At 40.0% G+C, this 14,892-nt stretch overlaps 1 protein-coding gene across 1 annotated transcript in view; it reads right to left on the bottom strand.

Moving 5' to 3' along the window:
• Positions 1-8,985: 8,985 nt before the first annotated feature.
• Positions 8,986-14,892, bottom strand: part of LOC111139699 (glutamate decarboxylase 2) — a 71,970-nt gene continuing 66,063 nt past the window's right edge. The window contains exon 16 of the mRNA XM_022492029.1: positions 8,986-9,784. Within this exon, the coding sequence (XP_022347737.1) occupies positions 9,611-9,784 (174 nt within the window). The 3' untranslated portion in view covers positions 8,986-9,610. The remainder of the gene's footprint in view (positions 9,785-14,892) is intronic.

Genomic DNA, 14,892 nt, shown 5'->3' with positions numbered 1-14,892 from the left:
TAAATACCCAGTAGTGCAATTGCAGGGTCATAGGGAAGTTCTATTTTTAATTTCTTGAGGAATCTCCATACTGTTCTCCAAAGTGGCTGCACCAACTTGCATTCCCAACAACAGTGTAAGAGGGTTCCCCTTTCTCCACATCCCCTCCAACACATGTTGTTTCCTGTCTTGCTAATTTTGGCCATTCTAAGTGGTGTAAGGTGGTATCTCAATGTGGTTTTAATTTGAATCTCCCTGATGGCTAGTGATGATGAACATTTTTCATGTGTCTGATAGCCATTTGTATGTCTTCATTGGAGAAGTGTCTGTTCATATCTTCTGCCCATTTTTTGATATGATTGTCTGTTTTGTGTGTGTTGAGTTTGAGGAGTTCTTTATAGATCCTGGATATCAACCTTTTTCTGTACTGTCATTTGCAAATATCTTCTCCCATTCCATGGGTTGCCTCTTTGTTTTGTTGACTGTTTCCTTTGCTGTGCAGAAGCTTTTGATTTTGATGAAGTCCCAAAAGTTCATTTTCGCTTTTGTTTCCTTTGCCTTTGGAGACATATCTTGAAAGAAGTTGCTGAGGCTGTTATCGAAGAGATTACTATCTATATTCTCCTCTAGGATTCTGATGGATTCTTGTCTCATGTTGAGGTCTTTTATCCATTTTGAGTTTATTTTTGTGTACGGTGTAAGAGAATGGTCTTGGATTGGAAGAATAAACATTGTTAAAAATGTCTATACTGCCTAGAGCAATCTATACTTTTAATGCCATTCTGATCAAAATTCCACCGGTATTTTTCAAAGAGCTGGAGCAAATAATCCAAAAATTTGTATGGAATCAGAAGAGACCCCGAATCACTAAGGAAATGTTGAAAAACAAAAATAAAACTGGTGGCATCACGTTACCTGATTTCAAGCTTTACTACAAAGCTGTGATCACCAAGACAGCATGGTACTGGCATAAAAACAGACACATAGACTGAGTAGAGAGCCCAGATATGGACCCTCAACTCTATGGTCAAATAATCTTCGACAAAACAGGAAAAAATATACAGTGGAAAAAAGACAGTCTCTTCAATAAATGGTGCTGGGAAAACTGGACAGCTATATGTAGAAGAATGAATCTCGACCATTCTCTTACAGTCATGCCTCTTAATCAGTCAATGATAACAGAGTATTTTTCTAGCACACTTGCTTATTGGGAAATCAACCCTTCCCATTCTCCTTAAACTTGGTCTCTGAACTATTGATCATTTGGTGAGCGTTTTCTCCTATTTTATGTCAATAACTGAAACAGATTTGAATTTTATTATTATACCACTGAGTCCATCAAATTGTAGTGGATGTGTGTGTGCGCAAGTACATTTTATATATGTAATTATATACAAGTGTATACAACTGTGTATCTAGATGGAATACATAGACACACACACACACATATTTGTGTATGTGTGTTTGAATAGGCAAATAAATTAAAGAAGACAGTATTGGCTGGCCCTGTTATTGGAAAATGTAAATGAAACCTCAGACAGGGTTGCCTGAGATGATAAAAATTGAGCTAACTGGACATTGCCTTGGGTTTAATTTTAGTGCTAGATGTGTTCACTTAATTGGATTAGGAAGCAGTTCTTTTTGCTGGCTCAAAAATTAAACAAACAAACAAAAATCTAGTTTGTAAAAGCCGAGTGTAAGAAGCCCAAGTTAAAATGTGAAGAATCACGTAGTAGAAAATTTTAAGCTCTAGTTGAGGTGCGGGTGACCAGAAAAAGCTAACATAGGGCAGGGCACTATTAAAGAACCTTTAGGAATTGTGTATTATCAGGGTGTCAGAATGGGGCATACTGTTCCTCTTGTATAAGGATCTGTGAACTTTCTCATTTGACAATGATAGAGTCTGAGATTTTGGCTTGAATCATACATTGCTGTGGCTAGGCAATGGTTTGCATTTTTATTTCCCACTGGGGCATTTTAGAAGTTTGTGAGAAATAAATGATGAAAATATTATTATGAAAAAATTAAATGAAATGGCATGATAAAGAGTGAAGAAAGTCACATCAGTTGGTCTGAGAGGGCCTTGCCAAGGAGGTGGTTGGAGCCCAGCCTGACTGAGAAGAAGGAGCCAGCTCTGAGAAATTCTGGGGACAGCAAGTTCTCAGTAGTAGGCATGGCAGGGGCAAAGGCCCTGAGGCAGGACTCAGAAAAGGCCAGGTGGCATTGAATGTGGGGGAGCATGGTAACAATGGAGGTGGGAGATGTAGGCAGGTTATTAAGGTAGACCAGAGGAAGTCAGGCTGCCTAGCAGGTTGGGCAGGTCCTGAGGCTTCACCAGGAGTCTCATCTTAGTGCAAAGTGCTGCTTGTGCTGTGAATTCACTGACTTTGGAAAATGGCTAAACTTCTCTAAGCCTCAGTTTTCCCAACTGTCAAATGAAGGTGCTGGATTAACATATGAGAGCATCCGGGGGCCCCTGAGGGGTGCAGGTGTTTGAACATCCAGCTCTTAGTTTCAGGTTAGGACATGAACTTGGGGTTGGAAAGTTGGGCCCTGTGTCCAGCTCTGCCTTCAGGGCAGAGTCTCCTTGGGTTTCTCTCTCCCTTTCCCTCGGTCCCCTCTCCCCTTGCTCATTCTCTCTTTCTCAAATAAATAAATATTTTAAAAAATATATGAAAGCATCTGACATATGGTAACTCCTCAATACAAGTTAGCTGAATCCATTAATGCATCCTAAGGGCCTTCCGAATTTATAAACCTGTAATCTTTTTTCCCCCCACTTAGTCCTTTTATTTATTATTTATTTAATTTTTTTTACTTTTTAAGTAGGATCCATGGCCCATGTGGGGCTTGAACTTACAACCCTGAGATCAAGAGTCACAGGTTCTACTGGCTGAGGCAGCCAGGCACCCCCTACTTATTTATTTTTAAAATTGAAGTATAGTAGACACACAATGTTACATTAATTTCAGGTGTACAACATAGTGGTTAGAGAAATTTATACAAGATGTTACGCTCACCACAAGTGTAACCCATCTGTCACTCTACAGCATTATGACAATATTATTGACTATATTCTCCATGCTCTACCTTTTATTCCTAAGACCTATTCATTTCATAACTGGAAGCTTGTATCTCCCCCACCCCTTCACCCATTTTGCCCATCTCCTACCCTCTCCTCTCCTCCGGAAACCATCAGTTTGTTCTCTGTATTTGTGGGTCTATTTCTGCTTTATATTTGTGTTTATTCGTTTTTGTTTTTTTTTTCTTTTAGATTCCACATATAAGTAAAGTCATATAGTATTTTCCTTTCTCATATAATATTTGTCTGACATATTTCTTTTAACATAATACTCTCTAGTTCCAACCATGTTGTTGCAAATGACAAGATCTCATACTGTTTTATGGCTGAGTAGTATTCCATGGTGTGTGTGTGTGTATCTTTGCCTATTATTTATATATATATATATAAATTTATATATATGTGTGTGTATATATATATATATATCTCTCACACATCTATAGCTATCTAAATACTACATCTTTATCTCTTCATCTCTTGATGGACACTTGGGTTGTTTTCATATCTTGGCTATTGTAAACAATTCTGCTATAAACATAGAGGGGCACGTATCCTTTCAAATTAGTGTTTGTTTTCTTTGGCAAATACCCAGCAGTGGAATTACTGTATTATATGGTATTTCTTTTTTTAAAAAATATTTTGGGGCACCTGGTGGCTCAGTCCATTAAGCATCAGCCTCTGGCTCAGGTCATGATCCCAGAGTTCTGGAATGGAGTCCCTCTTTGGGGTTTCTGCTCAGTTGGGAGTCTGTTTCTCCCTCTCCTCTGGTGCCCCTCCTGCTTGTGTTCTCTCATCCTTATTAAATAAATAAATAAATAAATAAATAAAATCTTTAAAACAAAATATTTTGAGGAACATCCATACTGTTGTCCACAGAGGCTGCACCAGTTTACGGTCACACCTACAGTGCACAAGGGTTCCTCTTTCTTCACACCTTCGCCAAACTTGTCTCTTGTCTTTTTCATTCTAGCTATTTTTATGCATGTAAGATGGTATCTTATTATGGTTTTTTGGTTTTTATGGTTTATTTGTATTTCCCAGATGATGAGAGAAAATGAGCACCTTTTCAAATGCCTGTTGGCCATCTGTATGTCTTCTTTGGAAAATTTTCTGTTCAGGTCCTCTGCCCATTTTAAATCAGATTATTTGATTTTCTTGGTGTGGGGTTGTATAAGTTCTTTATGTATTTTGGATGTCCTCCCTTTATCAGATATATCAGCTGAAAATATCTTCTCCCATTCATAAACCTGTAATCTTTAAGATTTTATTTATTTATTTGACACAGAGAGAGAGATCACAAGTAGGCAGAGCAGCAGGCAGAGAGAGAGGGGGGAAGCAGGCTCCCTGCTGAGCAGAGAGCCCGATGCGGTGCTCGATCCCAGGACCCTGGGATCATGACCTGAGCTGAAGGCAGAGGCTTTAACCCACTGAGCCACCCAGGTGTCCCAAACCTGTAATCTTAAACCACCTACATTCTTCCTTGGAGATCAAGTGCACCCCCACCCCCCTTTTCTCAGCTGAGGATGTTGTCTTGTCTAGAATCACACCACACACCAGGGGAAGATCCAGTGTTGGTATGGATGGTGTGTGCCTTCTACTTGTGGGACACCAGTGGAGACTGCACAATTTTGTCGGGGGTATGTGTGTTGCTGGAGGGGAGGACAAAGAGAGGGGTGATAATGTAGAAGGATGAGAAATAGACTCTGCTTACAATCTACATTGTTCAAACAGAAGAAACTACAAAAGATGGTATTTCCAGCCTGAGCGTGTTAGATGAGTGGAGTGCCTGTGAACACTACGGACCAAGAGCAAGTAGTTGGGGAATTCAGAGGGTGACAAAGCTGACTTGTAGAAGTCTTATATAATTACCAGCATTGGTACAAGAACAAGAGTGTTGAAAGCTTTTTGGATGCAAAGCACTATGCTGAGTGCTATACATACATTTTATTTAACCCCCTCCAAAACCTCATGAAGAAATCTACTATTGCAACACTATCCATGAGATTCTGCTTCCTAGGGCAAGGAGGAATGGGAGATTCTTCCCAGGATGAGGGAATAATGTGAACAAAGGCAGTAATGCACAAAATGTTGTCTCCTTTGGCTGTTGTCTTTGTTCTCCTATAAGCAATATTGAAATTATCTAGAAACCTTGTCTCCCCCTTCTTATTGTGTCCTCCCCCAGTCCTGTGTCTGCCTGAGGTAGTATCTGTTTACTCTAGACTAAAACCTTTAAGGGCATCTTGAACCCACTGGGGCAGCCTGGACCTGATAAGGCACATTAGGATATATTCCACCAATTAGATTCCCATTGTTTTCTAGTGTTTAACCTGCCAGCCCCTCTTTAGCTCTAAGAGCACTGGAGAAAAGCCCCTAAACATGATAGCCCCAAGATTCAGAACCCACAGAGGTGCAGAAATAACCAGTAATATACAAGAACATACACATAGCCCATGTATATATAGCACTGGATCGTGGGCCTGAATCATCCATGTCCCAGCTCTCCTGAAAGCTGTGTGGGCCTCTCTCGCTTTCCTGGGCCACAAGCCATAGACTATAGGTTTTGCTATAGATTTGAGACCCAGGGAAATGGGAACATCAACTGAATATTTGCTACCGTTGTGACGTTATTATATTTTTAATTGTGATCATCGTATTGAGGACTTTGTTTTGTTTTTAGGAGCCCTTAACTTGTACAGATTCATATAAAAATAATTTGGTGTTAGGGAGGATGTGGGGTGGGGGAATAGGTGAAAAGATGTTCAGTCTCTGAATCAGTAAATGTTGAAGCTAGGTGAAAACTTTGTAAGAATTTGTTTTACTATTTTCTCTACTTTTATATGTATATGAAATTTTCCATTATAAAATGTTTTCTAAAAAAAGGACTGGATCAGCTTCAAGGATTGAAGCGTGGGGGGTAAAACAATATCCTTCAAAAGTGACAGTAAGAGTGATGGCAGAAGTAAGAGCCCTTTTTTTTCCAACAAAGACCCAAAGACCCTCAGACCTCTGTGAAAGGCAAGGTCCTTGTATTCAGGGAACTTGTTAAAAATGAGCTCCACAACAAGGCAAAATCAGAAATAAGCAAGCAGAGCCTGAGACGTGACCACATTTACACATTTATTTGGGTTTAGAGAGACAACACAGATAAAATACTTTGATCATACACAAGTTTATATTTGGTAAGAAGAACAGGTTGTCACGTGTTTATATGTTTTATTTTTTTCTGTCTTTAGTAAATGGCATAATGTTGGGGAGATGTTGATGTCTTTCAGAAACACCAATTGGGAACAGTATTTTGGAGCACAAAACTAATAAATACACAGTGTTTGTACGTAGCATCTGAAAACAGGAGAGCACGTGCAAGATGATACCCACCGTGAGGGTCCTTGATTCCCTGTCCTGCTGCTATATTTACACCCTACTATATTTACACCAGAACATCCATGTCCTTAAGGAGTGGCTCCTACTCCAAACCCCAGTGGGGACAATACCTGCAATTTGGGCGGTTTGTGACACTCCATATGGGTCTCCTCTATTCTCGGAGATGAGCGGCGTTCCCCTTGCATTTTTGTGTAATCACACTGTTCTCAAAGGAGATTTCTCAGTAGGGAGCTTAGATGAGGGCATGTTCTCTATTAGAGCAGATGTGGAGGGCATACAGTTTAGCAGAGAGAGGGAGAGAGCGCGCACAGAACAGATGCGGGTGTTGTTCTCATAATATCGATACAGCTACCACACAGAAAAAGACATGTCAATAATATATTGTACAAGCTTTTACAGCAACACAGTTGATTTGCAACACTGTACAGTTCAGAGCTAAAGTGCACAACCCCAATCTGAGGTGACAAGACAGTACTATCAATATAAGGAAGGCAACACAATTTATACACACGATTGATTTCCTTTGCTTTCTTTGCAGCCTTGTGACAGTACACAAAGTCAATATTGTTTTTGCATCTCAGATAAAGACATACCACACGTTTTTTCAAGTATTTAAAAATAATGAACACAATATTGCTGAATAAATGAAAATGGCCATGCCAAATCTGATTAACCTAACCCTAGACTTTTCTAAAATTTGGAAAGGATGGTCCCACATAAAGGTCTTTGGACGGGAATTTGACCTAATGTTCACAACCACCTCCCTCCCTCTCTCTCTTCCAAGTAGATTACAGACCTACTTTAAAGAATATTTTATTTGACTACTGGGACCTATTGGGCTTTTATTTACCTCCTTTGCTGGATTGTGGTTGGCAGGAATTTCACTGCATAGAATTGAGCAAGACTCCCAGCCAACTTGGGGAAGGATCTGGAAGGGACAGGGAGAGGGGAAAACAACCTATTTGTAAAAATTATTTTGCTGGAATTTCATACACAGGTGCAAATGCTTCTCCTTTTAAATTCCATCATACTGTCAAGTTAAAAAGCAGCAGCTTCTCCTAGAGGATCTGTACTGCAAGGCATAGCATCCTAAAGTTGAGAGGCGTCTATCTATGTCAGGGCCCTGGGCTTCACTGTCTTCTCCAAGCAGGACAGTGGGTTTGACAGTTAGTGTCTCTGCCTCTGAGGTAGGACCTTTTGGCCTGAGGCTCCAGATAGATGGGCAGCTATGTGCTTAGTCTCAATGGCCCATTTCTAGAAAGGAAAGGGATGCTTGGCCATGAAACATAACCTCGAATGGGAGGCTATTCCTTCATGAAATTCTGGGGCACAGATAAAAGTTTTCTCCTAATCATCATAGGGAACCCATTTTCTTCCTAGACAGGAAGGACCCAAACCTATGTTCCTTTCAAGTGTCAGTGTTTTTGGATATAATGTGGGAGAAAGAATGTAGGGGCAAGCTCATGCAGATTCCAGATGGTTGGATCTTGTGGTTATATTATAGGCCATTTCTTTCTTTCTTCTCTTGTATACCTATAGTCTTTCTAAGGTACATATAGAAAGAATGAATGTTCTAAGTTGCTACCTGCAGTCCGCATAGATGAGTCTGTAGTCATCTCACTAGTACTTGGAACCTGACAAACTGTGGTCCCACAAATATCTATGGGAGCTCTTGTTAGCTTGGGTCTCTCCATCAGGTTTTCAGGGGAAGAAGAATGCTTTAAAATATTATCCTGAATTCTAAGGATCTTACTATCTCTGTATATTCTGGTCACTTTGGATCTTGACGAGTGGCAGATAAAAGAAGGTCCTAGGATGCTGTCTCAAAATTTCAGGTGAGGAGACCACTTCATGAGAGGAAAATAACCACCCATGGGATAGAAATTAATTATTTGGGATTCCAGTGATTGGGAGCCCAGCAGGAGAGAACTTTTGTGGGTAGGAGAGGGGAGGGAATGGGAATAAGCAATTACCCAGGAGGTAAATGACTCCTTTCTGGACAGTGACAATATGGTGCCCAGGATGACTTCATTGTTCTCACACAGAGATCCTTTCTCTCAAGGCCGAGTTTAATTTTCTGGGCTCACCACCTTCTGGAGTGTGCGTCATTTCTTTTTGTTCAGGCTGATTAGATTTTATTTTTATTTTCCCTAATTAATCCAAATGACCTAATAAAAGAATACGGTTTGGGAAGATGTCTCAAGAATGGGCATCCACCTTCTGTTCAAAAAAGCTGAACTGGAAAGCAGAGTCCAAACAATTACCCTAGTTTTAGTCTAAGATGAAGCTTGGCTTTTCATGCTTACTGAGTGGGTCTGCTCAGGGTCAACTGGGCAGAAAACTCAACTGAGAAGAGAATCATTTTGTCGATCTGGTCAGTCATTTTAAAGAACCTACAATATTCTTTTGTGTTTATTTTGTAATACTAACTTTAGAGATATGGTAAGCCCTCACATGAATAGAAAGAAGGCATCATACCTTTTAAGAATTTTGTGGGCCTATGTTTCAAAATAACTTTACTCAGTGTTTTATTGTGCCTCCATTAAAAGAAAGAGAAAAAAAATCTGGCTTAGTTTTTATATCTGCCCCTGCAGTTTGTATAACCCATATAAAATAAAAATCTATATGTTACAAAATAGGATTTCTTTTTAATATATATATTTTCCTTTTGTAAAATTATATGTATTTAAATACATTTGAAATGTTGCTATAGGTAAATTAGAAATTTTTTTTCTAATACTATGAAAAAGGCAAGAGTTTTTATTGTCAACATACATTTTATATGTACTTTTTCCTTTGGACTGCACCCCAAAGAACCTTTTAGGATTCAGGGGCAATTTGGCACTATTCAATCCTACTACTCTGAAGTGAAAATAAAGCTTGATTTGCATACTATATTAAAAGTAAGGGAAGTAGTTATAACAATTTTAAGCTTTTCATTATTGATTAGAACACAGCCTTTTGTCACTAATTTTTAGAGAGGTATTCTAAACTTAGGAAAGGATTTTTAAAAGGAGCAATGTCTTTTGGATTTTTAAACTGTACTCTACTTTGACACCACAATATAGAAATAGATTTACTTTGGAACAAACTACAAATACATTCACACAGTTTGTGACAACTTAATTGTCTACCTAGAGAATTGAAACAGCTTAGTGAGCTATGTTATTATAAATCTTGTCCAAGGCGTTCTATTTCTTCAATCAGGAAGTCAATGTCTTGGTGAGTTGCTGCGGGGTTTGAGATGACCATGCGGAAGAAATTGACCTTGTCTCCCAAGGGCTGGTAGCTGACCATTGTGGTCCCATACTCCATCATTCTGGCTTTAATCACTGGGGCCACCTGTGGGAGAGACCAGAGCCACATGGTGATCCCTGGGGACTCTTCCTCTACTAAAAGAACCCAATATCAAGTAGCATTTTTAGTTTTTAAGTAAACAACCAGACTCATATTTGTTTCCATTAAAGGAACAGTCCCCAAGGTTTTGTTTTTTGTTTTTTTCTGTATCAGAGCACTAGGACAATTTAATACATCCAAATTCTTGAAGGTGATAAGATGAGTGATAAATGATAGGCTCTCAGGTGCTTGCCCCCTCATCCTTGACCTTGTGAAAAAGAAAACTGCAGACCCCAATAGAGTCATGCTAGGCCACATCGCCAACCCTGGGCTTTATACCTAACCCAACTGCACTTTCAACTTCCCCCAGGAATATACTCTTAACTGGTCAGTAAGGAATCCTCTGGTCAGCACCAATATGGTACTTAGTCCCATGGCCCCTCCCCATCCCCCAAAGAAACATGAGGTAATCACCTCATAAGACCCTTTTCCCCAAAGAAAGACGAGCTCACCCAAAATAATTCTCTTTTCTGTTTGTGACTTCCTTGTCCTACCTTTAAAAACCTCTCGCTTTCTATAGCCCCTTGGAGCTCCCATCTACTTCCTAGATGGGATGCTGCCTAACGCCAATTAGATCTTTAAAACATACTCAGTTGAGTTTTTTTATTTAACAACTTGTAGTTATGGATTTGGGAGAATGGGAAGAATTGGGTATTGGTTCCAAGGCTAAATGGTTTAGCAATATAACATTTTCAGGGAGGCCTTTTTGTTTTTTTCCTCAGTAGAAGTAAAAACACTGGAAATAGAACATAGCGCAGAGAATGGTTACCAAGAGATAAGCATCAATCTCCAGTGATGTCTGAAAATAAGCAGAATTTTGAGGCCTTAAAGCACTTTTCTTTCTTGAGACCCTAAAGCCTTCCAGTTTCTTTTCATTCTCCTTTTGCATTATCTCAGTTTGTAAGATTTTTTGAAATACATTCCTTAATCATGATGGAGATCAGCTGAGGCCAAAAGTAGAGCCCACAAAGACTTAACATTACAGACGAGGATCATAGGCGAGATTTTACCCCATGTACGCCAGAATGATTATAGATAGCGTCAGTAGTTCTCTGATGACTGTGTAGGAGATGAAGTTCAAACTCTTGAGCTCAGTGCAAAGGTATTTTGTCCCCCAACTCTGGGAACTCATCTTCCAGTGCTCACTAAAATCAATCTTCAACTCTGACAAGATGTACAGTCAAAATCCCTTGAATGTGCCATGTATATTTTTCTCCCTTCACACTTGTTCTCAGTCCTACTGTGTCACACATGTTGTCTTGGCCTCGAGTCCCCCTTCTCTCCCATGTCACATCCTACACAAGACTCCCCACAGACTTACAACCATGATAAAGCCTTTCCTGACTCCCCTAGTCCAGTAGCATCTTTTCTCTTTTAAGTGGTAAACACATGATCCTTACCCATAGCATCTGTTTATAGACTATTTCCTTGTCCTATTCCTTAATTGAAATGTAAATACATACATAGAAAAGGAATTCCAAATCCATGTGTCTGTAGGAATTTCTGGAAGAATCACATAACTATTCCTTAATTTTTATTTGTGTAATAAATCATGCTTATTCTTTAGAACTGATTAAAAACAAGGTATGATAATGCTTTACTCAGTGAATTAAACTCTGATTTCATTTTCATGGGCAATCCAAGCAAAACCAGATAGAAATGGTATTTATTATTAAAGACAATCATCTCTAACTTTTCAGATAAATCAAATCAAATCAAAGGTCAAAAATTTAAATAGTAACAGTCATCATCCCAAACAGGTTTTGGTATAAAGTCAGATCGGATCCTTCCAGTTGCTGAAGCTAGCTGGCTTGGAGAAATCACAGCTGTCTAAACACATATGACTTTTGGCTGCTTCCAGAAAATGTAGATGAACTAAAATTAGCAGGGACATGGAACATCTACTTCATTGAATAATCACTAATTGCAAGTACAGAAGGAAAATAAGAGTCTGACTCTTCTGATGAGTCTATAACATTTTCTCTTATTTTGAGGTGTTGTCTTTTGATCTCATTCTTGGATTTGTTGAATAAAGATAGTCAGGAAAGAGAGGCTACACGTTGAAGGTTTCACGAAAGACCTCAGCAGAAGCTCTTGGGGCTGCTTTATGAGTTTTAGGATGTCATTTTCTCCCTTGTGTCATGAGATTTTTCAATCCCTTAGAAAACAACCAGAGAACTATCCCATAATTTGAATCCACTTTTTTTTTTTTTCTCCCAAGAGATCTCAGGTTAAAGTCACGGAATCATGGAAATGTATTTTTTCACTATGTGTCACAAAACCTTTCTGTTTCAAAATCTTGGAATCATGAATGAAATTTCTGGAAAAATGAAAAAGCAGATGATCTATTTTATTTTATCTCCACTGTTTTCCCTCTGGGATTGTGTGTGTGTGTGTGTGTGTGTGTGTGTGAAGATTTACTGGTCCCTAGACATTATACTTTAAGGGCTTTGTACTTAAGAAGAAGCTTTTGTGTGACTCTGAAAAATTACTGATATAAATAAACAAAAGTTAACCCTGATATTTTATGTGGTTGTATTGTGAATTCCAACTCTGACTTGCTGAATTCTCTATCTTGAAAATGGAATCCCAGAAGAGGAAAAAATTAAGAGAACTCACTTTGCAATCCCCAGACTTTCAAATTTGAATTACCAACTGTATAAAAATAATTGACTTATATTCTCATGGCTCTCCCCAAGAAATTATCTCCATTCCCATCGTAGTTTATGTGATTTGCTAAAACCTGAGAGGCATCTGGAGAGAGCTATATTAAAATGGGGGGGGATTCAGGGTTGATTTTTGCACAGAAAGTGATGGGAAACCTCACTTTCTGTTCTGTTTTCTCATCTTGCCCCATCCCTCACCCCAGCAATAATGAATTGATTCAACAATTGAAATTGGCCAGATTATTCCATGGACTCTGTCTGGTCAGTGGGTTTATAAAAGAGGTAAAGCCTGTAAGAATGGAAACATCTAATTTTTAACTAACTTGTTAAACAAAATTAGTTATGGGTAAGATGATACATACTATGGAGAAGCCGCATCCTAAAACCTCAGGAAAAAAAATATTATTTCTTTCCTGTCAAATGACAACAGGCCCCTTATTGCCTCCCTAGCGTCTTCTTCAGTGGGACCCTCACCCTGCCTCCCTCCCACCTCTTGAGCTTGATTTCTGGGAATGAGCAAATGAGCCAACTTCACTAACACTTCAGACATGACCATGACCCCTTCTACCCAGACACATGCACCAATAGATCCCCGTTCTAGAAGCTTTCTTCCATACATTCCTCTAGGTCAGTGGCTCTCAGGCTGGGCTGCACCTTGGGATCACCTGGAGAACTTTTAGAACCATTCCCAAGCCCATCCCAAAACCAACTGAATTAAATTCTCAGGGTTAAGACCTGGTCATCGGTGTTTTCTATAAAACTTCAGACTGACTCTAGTGTGTGGCCAGGATTGCAAACCATTACTCTAATTCGGAAGATTGACTGAAACACCTTAACCATGCGTCGGTTTCCTCCTGAGGAGGGTCTGATCCTGGATTGTCTTCTGGCAGGTGTTCACATTTATAAGCCTTTCTGGAGGTTTTAAACCACACAAAATCCTGCTGTTTGACATAGAAGGAAATGAAGTATTCGGAAAGGTCAGTGAGGCAACCCAGCCTTCTTCACAGTGAGGGAGAGGGCCTGCCCTGCTCCTGGCAGCGACTGGAAGAAGTCCCCTTCTTTGTGATAAATGGAAAACAAATGAACCAACTAACCCAGCCTCTGAGATCCAAATAGACACAATCATCCCTGGTTTCCTATTCCTCAACACTGGGATGTGGCCCCACATTTACCTCCCTTCAAGATTCTCTTTGGGTACATCGTAAACCAAATTCACCCGTGTGTAAATGATGAGAGCAGGAGAGGAAAAAAGATCAAGGGTATATTACTGGCTACAGAACTCTGAATCTCAAGCCCTCTGGCTCTGGACTCAGTGATTTGGGGAAAGTGGTTTTTTTTTTTTTTTTTTCCCTTCCCTGTGCTTCAGTTTCCCCATAGGAAAATGGGGAGACAGCAATGCTTCCCACACTAGGTTTCTCAGACTGAAGTAAGTGTTTAGACCCACGATGGGGCTGCTCCTGTCCAGATATCACATCAGGAAACAGACACTTAACTTTCACATCCTTGTAAATGCTCTGTTTGACAAGAAACATGGAAAATCCAGTCAGCCAATCCCCAAGACCAAGCCAACCCTAGCTCTGTACTTATTTTGTTGTTCCTCACTCATTTTTTTCTTTCTTTTTTAGAGAGAGTGAGAGAGGGTGCATGAATGTGTGCGTGTAAGCACACAAATGGGGAGGGGAGGGGAGGGGGAGAGGGAAAGCGAGAATCTCAAGCTTGTCCCACACCCAGTGCAGAGTGCGACACGTAGCTCCATCTCACGACCCTGAAATCATGACCTGAGCCAAAATCAAGAGTTGGACACGTAACCAACTGAGTCACCCAGGTGCCCCTCCTTATTCATTTTCTATCTGTCTCTTCTCGTTCCTTGTTCTTAATCCTATAAAAGCTTCTTGCATTCCACCCCATTCTGCAGTTCTGTGGGTCCCTGGGAATGGAGGCTGCCTGCTTCATGAAGTGTTAAATCAAGTTTGCTTACATCACCTAAATCGTCTTCTTTAGTCATTTCTAACACTTACGATAGCTGAGTGATCTAATGCTAGATCAGAGTTGAGCCTGGGACACGGTGTGTGCTCTACACGGTGGCTGTTAGTATTGTTCCTGCCCTGGTCCCTTCTGGGGTTCACCATGGCTCTAAAGATTCCACAGGGTGGCCTTGACCTTAGCATCTCAAGGGGTCACAGTGGCCCCGATTTCTAACCATTGCCGGCTCCTGAAATCTCTTCTGTGCTTCTAATGGTTTTGCTGGGCAGGTCAGCCAACTTCACCAAGGGTTCTTATTGCATCGTGAATGGAAGCAAAACTGTCACCTGATGGCTTATTTTAAGATAGCATAAACTTGCTCTCAGAAGAAAAGAAGCTGGGGCATCTGGGTGGCTCAGTGGGTTG

The sequence above is a fragment of the Enhydra lutris genome, unplaced genomic scaffold, assembly GCF_002288905.1.
Source record: "Enhydra lutris kenyoni isolate GAN:26980312 unplaced genomic scaffold, ASM228890v2 scaffoldscaffold113, whole genome shotgun sequence".
Lineage (NCBI taxonomy): Eukaryota > Metazoa > Chordata > Mammalia > Carnivora > Mustelidae > Enhydra > Enhydra lutris.
The sequence above is the reverse complement of the archived record's forward strand: the minus strand, read 5'-3'. Positions and strand labels throughout refer to the sequence as shown.